The 15,804-nt window shown below is 34.4% G+C and overlaps 1 protein-coding gene across 7 annotated transcripts; it reads left to right on the forward strand.

The window, feature by feature from the left end:
* Positions 1–1,939: 1,939 nt before the first annotated feature.
* On the forward strand, positions 1,940–14,289 carry LOC112048230 (uncharacterized). 7 transcript variants are annotated; one of them, XM_024085710.2, is made up of 13 exons: positions 1,940–2,008; positions 2,898–2,971; positions 3,878–3,927; positions 4,038–4,080; positions 4,630–4,702; positions 5,242–5,291; positions 6,214–6,273; positions 6,952–7,019; positions 8,402–8,566; positions 9,892–9,958; positions 10,865–10,893; positions 11,780–12,012; positions 12,623–14,289. In XM_024085710.2, the coding sequence occupies exons 5-12, from the start codon at positions 4,638–4,640 to the stop codon at positions 11,966–11,968; spliced, it is 693 nt and encodes a 230-aa protein (XP_023941478.2). In that variant the 5' UTR covers positions 1,940–2,008; positions 2,898–2,971; positions 3,878–3,927; positions 4,038–4,080; positions 4,630–4,637; the 3' UTR covers positions 11,969–12,012; positions 12,623–14,289. The 7 variants fall into 7 exon arrangements, with proteins under 7 accessions (XP_023941478.2, XP_023941494.2, XP_052746417.1 ...); XM_024085726.2 differs by lacking the exon at positions 1,940–2,008 and adding an exon at positions 2,037–2,235 and having other exon boundaries at positions 6,955–7,019; XM_052890456.1 differs by lacking the exon at positions 1,940–2,008 and adding an exon at positions 2,038–2,239.
* The last annotated feature ends 1,515 nt before the right edge of the window (positions 14,290–15,804 follow it).

Raw genomic sequence — 15,804 nt, forward strand, 5'->3', positions numbered from 1 at the left:
TTTCCAAAAAATCATAATTTAAGACAAAAATGGCTAAACAGCATTAACAGGCCTAATTTCAAGCCATCACGATACAGCTGCATATGTAGTGATCATTTTAAGAAGGATCACATTAATTTAACATGCTTTCCGCGCCTCAAAAACAATGCCTGTCCATCTCTCCCGGTGAGAATCTTTTTTCATCGTATTCATTCTTGTTTGTGATAATATAGGAATTCCCTCATTTTAAAATATCTGAATTCTAGCAAATTTTAGTTTGAACATTTATTTATATAATTTTTTTATTGTGTCCAATAGTGTAAGAGAAAGATATCATTCAAAAATATGAAAAAAGATTTTGCTGGTTGGTTGCTTTATGTACTCATATAAATACTAATGTTGCATTTATAGTAATATTTTAGTAGATAACCAAAGAATAAAAATTACCTATTGCAGAATTTATCACCTGAGCAACAAGTAAGACAACCCTTGCAAGAAGTAAATCTTAATCTGTTATCAGAGAGTCATGACAATGCTGTTTCCCAAAATGGAATACAAGTATTGTATTATATTGTCAAAATCATACTTAAGAACTAAAATTTTCTTGTAATAACGTCTCAAAAAAATATGAAAAAAAAATTTCTAGAACGATAATCAAATTTTAAAAGACCATTTATAAAAAAGTGTCAACTAGCTATTACTTTTTGTTATGTATAACGTCCTTGTATCAAAAATTGTAAGTTTTGCAACTTCTATACGGTTCGTATCGTACTGACAAGAGAACGTATTCGTTTTTGAATTTCATATTCGTAGCGGGTACGACACCGTCATGTTCCGTACGATCCATCTGTATATTATTGATTAATCTGTGTTAGATACAAAACAATTTAATGAAAAAATCAATTGTATGGAATTTTAATTTATAATAATGTAAGACAGAATTTAAAATGTTTCATTTTAGTAAACATAATATTTTGTATAATTTATTAATTTTATATCGAGTGCTTAATTATTATCGATAAAACAGCCCTAGCTCAATTTAGAGACCAAACATGGTTACCGGATACCTCAACAATAATTACTTGTCACATATCCTCTATTATCTATGTATCTAAGGTTAATACTATCAAATGTAAACCAGGATTATAGTGTGTTTTTTCTCTACAGAGACAAAAATGACGTTTCATGTGTTGCCCGATTTTTATATGCAGTAAATAGGGACGTCACAAAATCGATATTCAGGATTTAAATGATTGCTTAGTATCGATTTGTCAGTTAAGGACCAAAAAATTTATTATTATTGATGAAAATATTTAACTAATTCACGATTTTATCAATGTATTCAATAAATTGTATTTAAATTCGATTACGATGAAAAGTGTTTCTTGCAAACTATTAATTATTGGATAGTATAAAGTAATTTATAAGCTGTAAAAAAACGTATAAGGATTATTATAGCTATGTTCATCATCATCTCTCATATCAGCCGATGTACGTCCACTGCAGGACATAGGCCTTTTGTAGGGTCCAAACATCACGATCCTGAGCCGCCTGCATATTATAATAGCTAATATCTGCGACTCGCTTGATGTCGTCAGTCCACCCAATGGGCGGTCGACCAACACTGCATTTTCTAGAGCAGGGTCGCCTATCCAGCACCTTGGGACCGTAACGACCATCGGCTCTTCGAACTATGTGCCCCACCCTTTGTCACTTTAGCTTTGTGACACGTTGAGCTATGTCGGTGACTTTGGTTATTGATATCATAATTCCACATTTTGTACATTTATTTTATTTCTTATAAGTATCATTGTATTATTTTTATCGATTTTAATCGAATCAAAATCGTTAGGACAACCTTATTCTTTGTATGCTGGTCACATTATTTTTATGTTTGACGTTTCTAATTGTCATTTCAGTCTCTGCTTTAAAAAAAATAGACTTTAGCTATCATAGGGCAGGTAGTCAAATTTCTAGTCTATAGTGATCTGTGGTCAAACACAAGTTTCGCTTCGCGATGAAAACATAGGTACGTCTTATGTATTATACTACTCTATGGTCTTAATTTGACAGCCTTTTGAATAAAAAACCGTCTTATTCGCGAATATCCGAAATACATACGATTACTTTGCGTTATAAGTTGTTTAAAAACTACGTTTTTTATTAAGCCTAGCCATTTCAGTAAGCATATTATGTAAGTTAGTGGTGATATTTCTAGAGCACATGGTTTTATTGGGATTTTGTCACTTGCTTCACGTAAGTAATTATGTAGATAAGACTTCTTTTCCGGAACCTTTTACGCTAGTGACTTCTTTTTTAGTAGGTACTTTCCAATTTGTTGAGTGGTATTAAGCTATTCAGGAAATAATAATCACCATAAATTGCTTCTTAATTTGATATTTTAAAATCACTTTTTCAATAAGCCGACTTTTGACGAAACGCTTACAATCAATCGATTTAGTAAGCGTGGTAAATACTCGGTTTTATCTGATGACTATTTGCGGCGCATGCCTTTGAGACTTTAGGTGCTTTAGGGCCATGGTCATCAGATACCAAAAAAATTATAAACCTTATGTTCTGGCTGGTTGATAGTGCCAGCGTTTTGGGTACCTTGCCCATGGGTCAACAATTAGATGGCATGTATTTATTAGATTTTTTTATTTATTATAAAATTAAATTGTGACTGGACTGTTGGGCTAGTTCTCTGATTCTGAGAGGAGACTAGTGCTCAGCAGTGAGCCTAATATGGATTGTTAATGATGAATGATAAAATTTAATATAGAGGTACTATTAATTCTTAGTTTTAATTTATTTAAATTTAATCATTAATATGTTTGCTGTTGGTTGGTGAAATAAATTATTTACTTAACTAAAATTATTTTCATGGCATCTGCTCATAGTAAAATTAAACTTTTCAGTACAACTACAGTTCCCGAAAGTGTTTCAAACATTGAAATTTTGGATAATGTGCCAAAATCCCTGAGGCAAAAAAGTAAGTTACCTATACTGTTTACCAACAAACAAATTTAAAATGAGGGTATAAATCACTAGTCATTTCACACTTAATAATAATTATAATTAAGTTTTTCTTAAATTAATGAAAATAAATTGGATTAATAAGCTTAGAACAATTATATATTACATGTAACATTCTAAAAACAAACCATACATAATTTAAAATAAATAAGTTATGAAAGGACATGCATTTTCTACCTTCATTTCTAATTTCTTTGTTGGTTAACAGTACTCATCAAGAAAGGTTGTAGTATACATTTTATATCAGCTTTCAAACATTGCGAGGGACCAGTAGAACAGGATATTTTCTTAATTGCAAAAAAGTGCTGAGACAGCGTATGTCTAACTATAATAGTCAAGGAACAATATGTGTTCTTTTATTTTAAAAAATAATGGAGATTCTGCAGTTAGAAAAGGCTCTTTATTTGTATCTTGGTTTTATTGTTTAGCAAAATAAATTACTGCAGATTCAAGACTGATTCAATATCTTTATTTAACTTTTTGAATTATTCAATTCAGACAAACCTATATATCCAAATATTAAAAATGTAAGTTTTAGAAAAAAGTTATATCAAAAGATTAAAAATGTAAGTATTACAAAAAAGTTGATTAGTGGCCGCTCAACTCAAGAACAGCTATGCAGATTCAGTTGAAAATTGGTGGGGAGGTAGTTTAGAACCAGGAACTTTCTGTTTTTATTAAAGAATATTTAATAAGAAATATTAAAACAAGTTTATATTAAAATAATATCAAAACTAGGTCCTTACCTGATATTAACTACCTAAAGCTATTAGATTAACTACTTAACATATCTAATAGTATAAAATCGTTGCCCTATCAGTTTTGATTCCCTTGATAGTGTCAAAATTTATTTACTTTTCAGAAGCACCGCAAGTACGAACACCTAACGTCGACGTCATACTCAAGAGAAAGGTAAGTTTTTTTTTAATTCTTACTCTTGGAGGGTTACCACCATTAAATTTTTTTTTTTGTTTCTCTCTAATTTTCAGCACCTAGTATTTGACTCATGTATTTTTTTGCAGATTAATACCAAACTAAGGAGGCTTCCTTTCTCTCCATCTCACGGTGAATACTGTCTTTGTCTCTTATCTAGATATACTATAAGAGTTTAAAACGAGTAAGTATACTTATTTGACACAAATTCAAGATAGTGTGTAAATTTTTTACGCACCTACGCGTGGTGGTGGTACACGTGGGAATATAACTTTATAAAATAACCTTCCTACATAAATAGGCTAACTAACACTGAAAGAATTTTTCAAATCGGAGCAGTAGTTCCTGAGCTTCAGCTTTATAATCTAAAATATAAAATTCTCGTGTCACAGTTTTCGTTACCATACTCCTCCGAAACGGCTTGACCGATTTTGATGAAATTTTTTGTGCTTATCCGGTATCTATGAGAATAGGCCAACATCTATTTTTCAAACCCCTAAACCCTAGGGGTACGGTAGGAATAGTGTAGGGTGGGGATAGGGAAGAAGTGCACATAAGTCAAAGCGAAGCTTGAAAGGGTCCGCTAGTATTAGTATAGATTTCGAGAGGATACTCCAATACCTACCTAGCTACATTTACATGTTTATTTTATAAATTTAACACTTATTTTTTTTCTGCCAGAAGCCAATATGGAAACATACGTCCAGTCGTCGGATTCAGAGGATGATGTTGTTTTTGTTCCCTTCGAACCACGGTGAGCAAATGTTTTTAATTTTTAATACTTTTTTTAATACATTGACTTGAACATATTTTTTTTCCATAATATTTGATTAGATATTACTCTGGTTCTCAACAGTATTTTTTTTTTCAAGTACATTAATAAGATGGCTGTGCACTATGATTGATGTACCGTTAAAATTAATCAAATAATTACAATTTTATGATTTTTATCGATCGAGCATTTAAAGCGTGAAAGCATAACAAATGAAATATTCGTATTTACTAGCGGACTCGGTCAAGCCACACTTTGGTTTCTTTGCTCTTACTTCTTCCCTACCCTTACCCCAGCCTCAACCTACCCCTAGCCTATCCCTGTCTACGCCGTTGCCGCTAATCTCGGCCAGCCAAAAAAAGTACAGACTTAAGCCAATTTAGTAAATGTGAAATCCTAAATTGGACCGAGCTGGGTATCAAACACAGGACACTTTTGTTGAAACAATCACAGCATAAGCATTACCAACTGCGCCAGACATCGTCTAAGGAATAAATTATAAATTATTTATTATATTTCAGGCCGAATATGTATTCTACTGATAATGGGAACCCTGCTTCGCCACAGCCAGGTATGCACCTCATTTTTTGTAAGGATTTTGTTTCTTTTTTGCCCCTGCGTATATATATTTGTGGGTACAGGTGACATATTATGTCATAGCCCAGTGGATATAACCTCTGCCTTCGATTATGAGGACGTAGATTCGAATCCGGTCCGGGGCATGTACATCCAACTTTTCAGATAAGTGCATTTTAGAAATTAAATATCACATGTCTTAAACAGTGAAGGAAAACATCGTGAGGAAATCCTCACGATGTTTTTGTTTCTCAGGTATGCAGGTTTCCGCATACCTGAGAATTTTCTTATTTCTCTATGTTTGTGAAGTCTGCCAATAGTCATTAGGCCAGTGTGGTGGACTATTGGCCTAACCCCTTTTATTCCGAGAGGAGACGTGTGCTCAACAGTGAACTTGTTTATGATGTACACACGTAACAAATATGAGTTCGTTTAATATCTGTCTATTCCATGATGTGAAGTATCAGATGTTTTTGTGCAATATAATAAACTAATTTACTTTACGGAACCCAGCACTGAGCGTGGCCCAATATGCACTTGGTCAGTTTTATTAATATTATTATTATTTAATATTCGGTAAAGTGAATATTTTCACGCTTCTATTAGCTTCACTATGTGTGTAAGAAAATCTTGGAATCCTAATTTGACCACTTCCTGGTCTTCGATTAGGATGAAATTTCGCACACGATACATCCAATATGGCAGCCTTCCCAAGGTGGCGGACTGGTTGTTTGAAATCCACCCCCATGCTATGGGTATCAAGCGTGTTTTTTTTAGTTTTTTAAAGTATTCATGTTATTTAAACTGTTCTTAGTTTTCTGCGAGTACTGTAAGATAAGGAAGCAAAACATTTATAGTGTAATTAATAATTAAAAAATGAAAAAAAATATATTTGCTATATCTTATAATTTTGATAGGAACCTCTAATGACTGGCGAGGGTCAGGAGACGGAGCAGTCGGCGTTCATGGCGAGCCAGGTAATTTATTATTCTACTTATTTTTTTTTTTGTATTTTGCTATTTATTCATTTGTAACCAACAGTGTAAAAAGTAGTTATATTATTAACTTGAGAAGTAACCGGCAGGCGCCATAAATATAAGTATACACGTATGTACATGTAAGTAAGACTGAATCATGCCAACCGTATTTCAAACAACTAAAAATATTGACCCTGCATATATATTTTTGAAATATGTAAATTTGTGAGAAAAAAAATTCATTTTTACAAAAAAGTCGAAAACTCTTATAAACCACGGCGCTTCCTCGAAAAAAACGAAAATAAACTAATTTACCCTTTTTCAAAATTAATACTCCACAGCTCCGGCCCATACGCAATGTCAATAAAAATTTACAATAACCTTCCAGACCGTATACGTAATGAGGAGAAAGATATTGCTTTCAAAAAGAAATTAAGGGACTTTCTAGTCGAAAAGTGCTATTACACGGTAAATGACTACTTGAATGATAAATAAAAACAAAAAATAAAATCGGTCTCCCTATCACTCACTCGACAAAAGGCTACGTACAAACTGGGTATCCATAACTTGCATTATGTAATAAAATGTAACTTGTACAATTATTATTATATTGTATAATGTAATGTGTGGTATTGCTTGATATTAAATAAATAAATAAAAAATAAATATAATACACAGCAGCTGGAGAACCTTCTTTGAATGGAAGAGAACAAAAGAGAAGAGGCTCCGCAAGTCTGAAAACCAAGGTATGTCATTTTTTTATACGTAATATTTACGGTGATTATGTATGTAGGTTTATCTACTCATCCATATTGGTGAATGAACACAGTTCCAATCTAGATTCTAGATAGAATTTGAAAATTATGGTCTGATTGAATGTATTTAATGTAGTGTAGGTATATGTTACAGATTGCCGGCATTTTATACAAAGCTTAGGCAACGTATATAATTATTATACTAATAATACATTGCCTATACAATACCTGATGAGCAGCCGGTAGTGTATGTACAAATTCAAATTCAAATTTCATTTGTTTCAATTTGGCTTAGTTCACAAGCACTTTTGAAAAGTCAAGTAATGTCATGATTTAATGGTGGTAATTAAAGCCGAAAACTTAAAATTAAAGTTACGAGGTTTCCAATGCGCCTCGCTCCGAGAAGAGCCCACAACACATTCAGCCAAGGTTTATTTTTTTTTGTTTGCCACCATTTTACAAACTTACTTATCTAGAACTGAGTACACAGTCATATAGTGCAGTTCAACACCAAGCCGTTTTATCATCTATGACGACGCGCGGTTGTACCCGCGTGGTTCCCGTTCCCGTAGGAATACAGAGATAATATATACCCTATAGCCTTCCTTGATAAATAGGCTATCTAACACAGAAATAATTTTTCATATCGGACCAGTAGTCCCTGAGATTAGCGCGTTCAATCAAACAAACAAACAAACAAACTCTTCAGCTTTATAATATTAGTATAGATATAATCCTTAAAACTATAACACAACGAGAGCAAGCAATGAGGTGACGTGCTAGTGGGCAGTCAGAACATATACATTTCATTATGGTGCTTCTCGAGAATGTAGCGTGTAATGAGTTCATTGCTTAATCTTCACTTTTGTTTAAATTTAACTCCACTCAGTCTTGTTTGCCCTACCCCTCGAGTGTTTTTGTAAAGCACAAAGCCAGAAGCTCGCGATAGAGTTCCTGAATGCAACTAGCCTACAAATCCGAGTAGAGTGAAGGGAAAACTGGCGACGAACGAAGCGAAACGAACTACATGAAATAAACGTAAGCGAGGCCTACGACATACGTACGCTGTAGGTACTCGTATTTCATACGCTGACTAGGCTTTGTATAGAATAACTGTAATATACAGATTGCCGGTAGGTAATATATTAAATTAATCCAGCTACTAACATGGTTGCCTTGCCGCGTCATGGCATTGATTGATTAACACTTACCCAACAGCCTGGGGTGCCACGTATAAGGATAAGGTTAGGGTATCTAGGGATAGGTAAAGGCAAGGCAGGCAGACATGTAATTTTATTTTAGAAATAAACATATTTTCTAGAATATAGGTACTAATCCAAAATTTGATTAACGCACCTTGCATTTTCTTTCAGTTGAAGCTCAAAATAAAAAGATACCAAAAGGCCACAGTTGCGTCAAAAAATAAGGAAGTCAGCGAGAAAAAATCAATAAAAACTGCGGCAAACAAATTAAAACTTCCATTTGTGTTTGCCAAAAGCGCGCAGCCCTCTCATAACGTGAGCGCAAATGTGCAACAAGTAAGTAATCTATTCACCAACAAGTAGTAGCAAAGTCGGGACACATACATCAAAGAGCCGATGGACGTTTGAGTCCCAAGGTGCTTGAGTGGCGACCTCGCACTAGAAAGCGCAGTGTTGGTCGACCCCCCAACAGGTGGACTGTACCAAGCGCAGGGATCCGCTGGATGCAGGCGGCTCAGGACCGTTCAAAATTCAAAATAAATTAAATTAGTGTATACCCTTTATTTATTTGTTTGTTGATAACGATTCCACATCGAGTTTAGCTTTAGTATAAACAGAAAGTTGGCAGCGCGCATATTGTCATTGTCAATTTATTTCTAGATTATAGCCAATCGGTCAACAAAAATTTCATCCTCACTTAACTGTCCCCAAAAGAGGCAAATAAAACACTTGAAACAGATTGTTTCATACTGTACCTATTCAACCTCCATACCGTTGAGGAATGACAGTTTCATACTGAGTTACTGACAATCGCCAACCATTCATTCTCTGTAAGGGGAAATTTTCTATTTTGTATTGTAATTCTGTAATTTGTAGTTTTTGAGACTTTTTGTCCAATAAGTTTGTTTATTAGTAATATTTTGACGAATCAAAGTCTTTTTTTTATGACAACTTAGCCAATGACTGTGATCTCACCTGATGTGACGATGCAGTCTTAAGATGGAAGTGGGCTTGCTTGCTCGGAACAAGATTATTCCACCTATATCTCTGACGGTTTCTACGCAGCATCTACCGAAACATTATATACTCGTATCGCTTTGCGATACGTCTTGGCTGGTAGGGTTGTACTTGTAACTGACCGCGATGCCTACCTCCAGAGCAGACCTGAGCAAAATTATAAAATATAAAATCCTAAACTGACCCGAGCCGGGAATCAAACCCATTACCCAGGACCTGTTTTTTATTTTTATTCTTTACAAGTTAGCCCTTGACTACAGTCTCACCTGATGGAAGCGGGTTAACTTGTTAGGAGGAGGATGAAAATCTACACCTTTCGATTACCCTTTCGGTTTTTACACGACATCGTACCGGAATGATAAATCGCTTGGCGGTACGTCTTTGCCGGTAAAGTGGTAACTAGCCGCGGCCGAAGCCTCCCACCAGCCAGACCTAGACCATTTTTTTTTTAATTAAGAAAACCTCAATCGGATTAACCTGGGATCGAACCCAGGTCCCCTTCTTGTAGATCCACCGCGCATACCACTGCCACGGAGGCCGTCGAAAAGGCCTCTCTGTTGAAAGCCATGGTACTACCAACTGGGCCAGAGAAGTAGACATAAACTTTCAACTTTATTAAGATAAAAAATCTTCTTTATCCCCAGATACTAAATGGAGTGAAGACTCAAAATCCTGTGAAGTTAGTGCCACTGACATTGGCCCACAAAATGGGTGAGTAATATAGCTATAAAAGTAATAAGCTTTATTTAACTTACTAGCTGACGCCGCGCAGTTTCAGCCGCGTGGTTCCCGTTTCCGTGGGAATATGGAGATAATAAATAGCCTATAGCCTTCCTCGATAAATGGACTATCTAAAACTGAAAGAATTTTTCAAATCGGACCAGTAGTTCCTGTGATTAGCGCGTTCAAACAAACAAACTCTTCAGCTTTATAATATTAGTATAGATAATGTTAGTTTCTATAAAACTTAAGTCATACTATGTAATATACTGGTTGCTAGGGAGTATTTCCCGTAACTCTGGGGTTATATTCTTTACCGAATATTAATTCAAAATGTTCAAAGAACATTCTATAATTCTTTTGTAAATAGGTAAAAAATAATTACGGGACACTCTGTATATACTCGTAAGAATTGCTCGTTTTAGATAGATATAATTAGAAAGAAGAACATCTATTAAATGTGGAATAATATTATAGAGAAATGAGATGTGATAGCCAGTTGACATGACCTCTGCCTTCGATTCGGAGGGCGTAGGTTCGAATCTGATCCGGTGCATGCACCTCCAACTTTTCAGTTATGTGTCTTTTAAGAAATTATATATCACGTGTCTCAAACGGCTAAGGAAAAGCGTTGTGTGGAAACTTGCTTAACTTAGAATTTTCTTAAATATCTACGTGTGTGAAGTTTGTCAGTCCGCATTTGGCCAGCGTGGCGGACTATTGACTTCTCATTCTGAGAGGAGAGTCGTGATCAACAGTGAGCCGAATATGGATTATTAATGATGATGATTATAGAGAAATAGTTCTATCGCAGCAGTGATTTATACATTTATATAACGTTATACTTAAATACATTTAATTAATGTTAGTAATACTTGTTTTTTTTTTTATTTTCAGGCTTAGGCCACGAGTCCTTAAAACAACAGGTAAAAGTCACGTATTTTGCTACCACTTCATCCAAACTCAAATTGACTTCTTGGATTTACTATATTTACAAATGAAAAGGGGGAGGGGGGGAAGGTTTATTAAAAAGCTTATTATGGAGTTTGGATTGTGGTAGTTTTTCATTTTGTGATGTTGAAGGTAGCACCGTAGCAGGCTACAAGGGCCCAGACCCTCTGCTACTATTAAAATACCAACAAACGAATTAAAAAACCGGCTAAGTGCGTGTCGAGCCACGCAATTTTGGGTTCTGTAGATTAAAAGAGCACTTTATCCCTAGTGCAGGGTGCTCGAGAGTATTTCCCATAACTTCAAGGTATTGAATATTGCACCCCCCGAACACCCTGTATATTGCGCACTCTGATATATTTTTAAACCCATATATATTGCACAAAAATAACGATAACGAAACCCTACACCATGTTAACGATAAAAAAAATCGACCTCAATTTGCCTTTAAGGAAGGAACCTAAAACGATTTTTTTTTTAATTTTCTTTTTTCTGCTTTAAAGGCGTAATTAATATAGATACCTGCATGCATGCGGCATGGGTATGCTTAATTTCAGCTTTCTAGTTCTAACAGACTGATTATTCTTACTGACAACTTCATCTAATTAATTGACAACGGAATTTGTGTGCAATTTACGTGCTCAGAGTAAGTTTTTAAAGTTGGTCGACTATATCTCTTCAAATGGCAATTGCTGCTGAAGGGAAGAAATGTACAGAAGTCAAAGCGAAGCTCTGCTACTTTGAATATAAATGTTTTATAGTTAAATGACTCTGAAAGGACATATCGTTGAAAAACTATATGCCTCAAAACTCTCGAAAATCTTTCCAGGTACAAGTTTCCGATACTCCTTTTTTTTGCAGACTAAAGAATTCAATATCTTAAAGCTCGGAGAAAGAGTGGTGCGCCTCCAGGCTGGAAAGGCGTATTCGTTCTCTAAACTATTGAAAATGTTCGGCAACGAAGACGGCGTCGTATCGAAATTTCTAAAAAGTTTGACGAGAAAAGAAAAGCAGGAAATTATTAATAGTTTAATTTTTAAAGAACATTAAGAAATAACCGGACAAGTGCGAGATGAAGAGGATTCCGAACGATGGTTATACTTTAATGTTTTTTTTAATTGCTAAACTTGTAATTATCTGAATTTGTAATTATATTTTATTTAATTATGTAACTCATAACATGAACGATTTATATTAAAAAATTTCAACACCAATAAAATTCTACTCCTAGAAGGTAAAATTCTACTCTTAAAACCCTTTAGGAGTAGATTTTAAGTAATCTTGAATTGCATTAATTTTAGTATTTTTCTGGTAGGTAGTACACATACAATTTTTTTTACAAACTTTACTTGAAATATTATGGTCTCAAATCATGCCAAGTTTCATTAAAATTGAAAGTAGGTATAACCATTTAAAATGTAATAAAAAAAAACCTGTTTTTGAAATATTTCTTTTCGATACAAGTATTTTACAAAATGTTAGTTTGGTGAATTCTTTGAAGTAACCTTTTCTACACTATAATGAGATGAAAATATTTATATTGCGTACCGCTGAAAATTAATTCATCTTTCGTGCCCTTGAAACCTCGCGACGCATAGGATGTCTGGTGGGAGGCTTCAAACGTGTTCATAATTATTCTTTGCCACACCAGTATGAATGATTAATCCATGGGATGCTAAGATATTCGTTTGAATTTTATTTCAGATAGTGTTCGACCGTTTGACGGAACCCGAAAAAAGAAAAACGACGAAGGAGAAAGTTCTTTCAAAGAGAATCAGACTCCGAAAAATAAAGACAAGCAGAAGAAATTTGACGATGAGATGAAATTTTCTCATAAGTGCATGAATGTTTTAATTTTTGGACTATGTTCTAAGGCAGCAAAATTTATCATACGGCGAGTGCGCTATACGTATTTTTTATAGAAGGTTTGCCGATATTTTTTTTCTATATTATGACCAATCCCCTTCGACGAATGACGAAACCCACTTTGTGAATAAATTTTGATAATATTTTTATTTTATTTAATGATTTATTTTTCTCTGAGAACAAAGTATCACAACTTTAACTACCATCATTATCAGCCTATTCAATTTTAATATTACAAAACCTCTTAATTTGATCTGCAACTCGATAAAATTTTCAATATTTTTTAATTTTCCATCTTGCCCTTCAAAAGTGACCTTTAACAATTTAACAATATTGAATTTATCAAATTTTTCCTGTGTTCTGTATGTAGAAAGCTATAAAATGAAAATTTCTTGAAAAATTTCTATTCGATTCAAATGTTTTACAAAATGTAAGTTTGGTGAAGCCTTCGAAGTCACCTTTTCTTCACTGTAGTGAGAGAAATTAATTCATCTCTTAAAACCTCGCGCTTAGAATGTCTGGTGGAAGGTTTCAGCTGTGGCTAGTTACCACCGTACCGGCAAACACGTACCGCCAAGTGACAGTGCTCTCTGGTACGATGTCGTGTATACAGGGATATGAATTTTCATTCAACTCCTAAAAAGTTAGCCCGCTTTCATTTTAGATTACATCATCACTTGATTGTAGTCAAGGGCTAACTTGTAATAAAGAGTATTAAAAGATATCTTTTTTGGATTGCTCGTGAAATCTCTTAGGATTTGCTTGTTCGACAAATAATATGCGCACTAGGCGTAAAAATAAACTTTGCTGCCTCGAAATACCGAATAACTATTTTAATTTTTAAAATAAATTTAAGTTTAGAAATCACTGTTAGTCTGGCAAATGAAAACGTGACCTGGAAACACGCGGAAAATTTAAAAATCTGTTTAACATTTACTATAGCAATAAAAAAACGTTTTGATACTAGTTTTTTTCAACATAAAATTTATACTAAGTTTCTAGTAGTCCGCGTTAAATTTGGTTAGATATATCGATTCTCTAGGAAATGTTATAAATGTCTAAAAACAGTTTCCGTTTCCATAGGAATACAGGGATAAAGTATAGCCTAATATAGCACTCGGGGAGAATATAGCTTCCCTACAGAGAAAGTGGTGTATTTCGGATTCCTAGTACTACACGAAATTGTTTATATATTGACTAGCAGAAATGAAATAATAATGTTTATATTAACTTTGACTAAACTACTCTATTGTTTGTAGGTTTCAAACAATAGGGTAGTTTTAATTTAAAATTTAAAACAAAACGAGATCTTGTATTCGCTAACTTATTAAAGCGTGAAGTAATTTTCGTACATTTATTTAAAATTTTTCGGTCATAATCACTGAAAATTATCTCTCAAAAAATACAACTCTACAAAATGTTTGACGTTATGAAATTTGTTTAAAGTAACATGTTGTATGATGCCTCGTTATAATAACTAATATAATACATTAATTCATTCTCTACCTCGTAGTTTTTATAGCCCTTTATCATCATCATCATATCAGCCTACATGTACATCCACTGTTCTTTGGCCTATTGTAGGGACTTCCAAACATCACGATCCTGAGCCGACTGCATCCAAAGAATCCCTGCGACTCGCTTAATGTCATCAGTCCACCTGTAGGGAGTTCGACCAACACTGCAAACTTGAACCTTATATCTACTGCACTGGAAGCACTATATCATCAATAATATAGTTCCAGGAGAAATTAAACATAACTCTACATGGATTCCGGGTATCCATGACAGTATAAATAATAAAGAGTGTTATCCACCAATAAAACTTACCTATTATTTTTCTTGAGTTATCCGGAATCCAAATAACTCCTATCTGGTACTTACTACTGCTTGCTTTATAATGAGAAACAAAATTTGACGGCCTCCGTGGCGCAGTGGTGTGCGCGGTGGATTTACAAGACCGAGGTCCTGGGGTCGATCTCCGGCTGGGCGGATTGAGGTTTTCTTAATTGGTCCAGGTCTGGCTGGTGGGAGGCTTAGGCCGTGGTTAGTTACCACCCTACAGACAAAGACGTACCGCCAAGCGATTTAGCGTTCCGGTACGATGTCGTGTACGTGTAGAAACCGAAAGGGGTGTGGATTTTCATCCTCCTCCTAACAAGTTAGCCCGCTTCCATCTTAGATTGCATCATCTTACTTACCATCAGGTGAGATTGTAGTCAAGGGCTAACATGTAAAGAATAAAAAAAAAAGAAAAAGTATCCAACACCAACCATCTCACATCGCCATATTAAAACGAAAATATTAGAGTTGGTGAAGTGAGGAACCGGAAACGGGGTGAAAACCAAATCAAAAGAAAAAAAGAAGGCTAACCTCAACATGGATTCCGATCTGGAAAAATAATAGGTAAGTTTTATTGGTAGGTAGAATTCTCTATTTTATGTTTACTTCAATATAATTATTATACAAGAACCTGGCGTTTAATTTTTTATTTTATTAATATTCCTTCAAACAATAATGGCACATTGATAAGGTAGTTACATACATTGTCTACACATTTAAGAATTAAGACATGATAATATACATTTAAGCATGCATTTTCTCCAGATTGTGCTCCAGTTGTGACAGTTACTTAAGTAAAGAACCCGGCACGTAAATTGAATCAAATTGGTGTGGTCATCTGCATCAGACTAATTACATATAAGGACTAGTTGCACCCAAATTAACGAACAAAATTATCTGTCATTTTGGGAGGAAAACGAGCTTAGATGAGGTACATACTGAACTAGAAGTTGTTGATCGTTTTTTACTCCATTCAACTACACAAAAAGGATATTTTTACTGAGCTCTTTAACCGACATGAACACGATTAAAACTATAAAACATCGATACTATAGAGACAGATTTTTTTAATCGCATTAGATCGTTGATCATATACTTTGACAGAAAAGTAACGTCTAGCGAGACAGGTCCTTATATAATTAGTCTGAATCATAGATTTACGAGTCGGTACATTGGTC

Source organism: Bicyclus anynana, chromosome Z, assembly GCF_947172395.1.
Source record: "Bicyclus anynana chromosome Z, ilBicAnyn1.1, whole genome shotgun sequence".
NCBI classification, from domain to species: domain Eukaryota; kingdom Metazoa; phylum Arthropoda; class Insecta; order Lepidoptera; family Nymphalidae; genus Bicyclus; species Bicyclus anynana.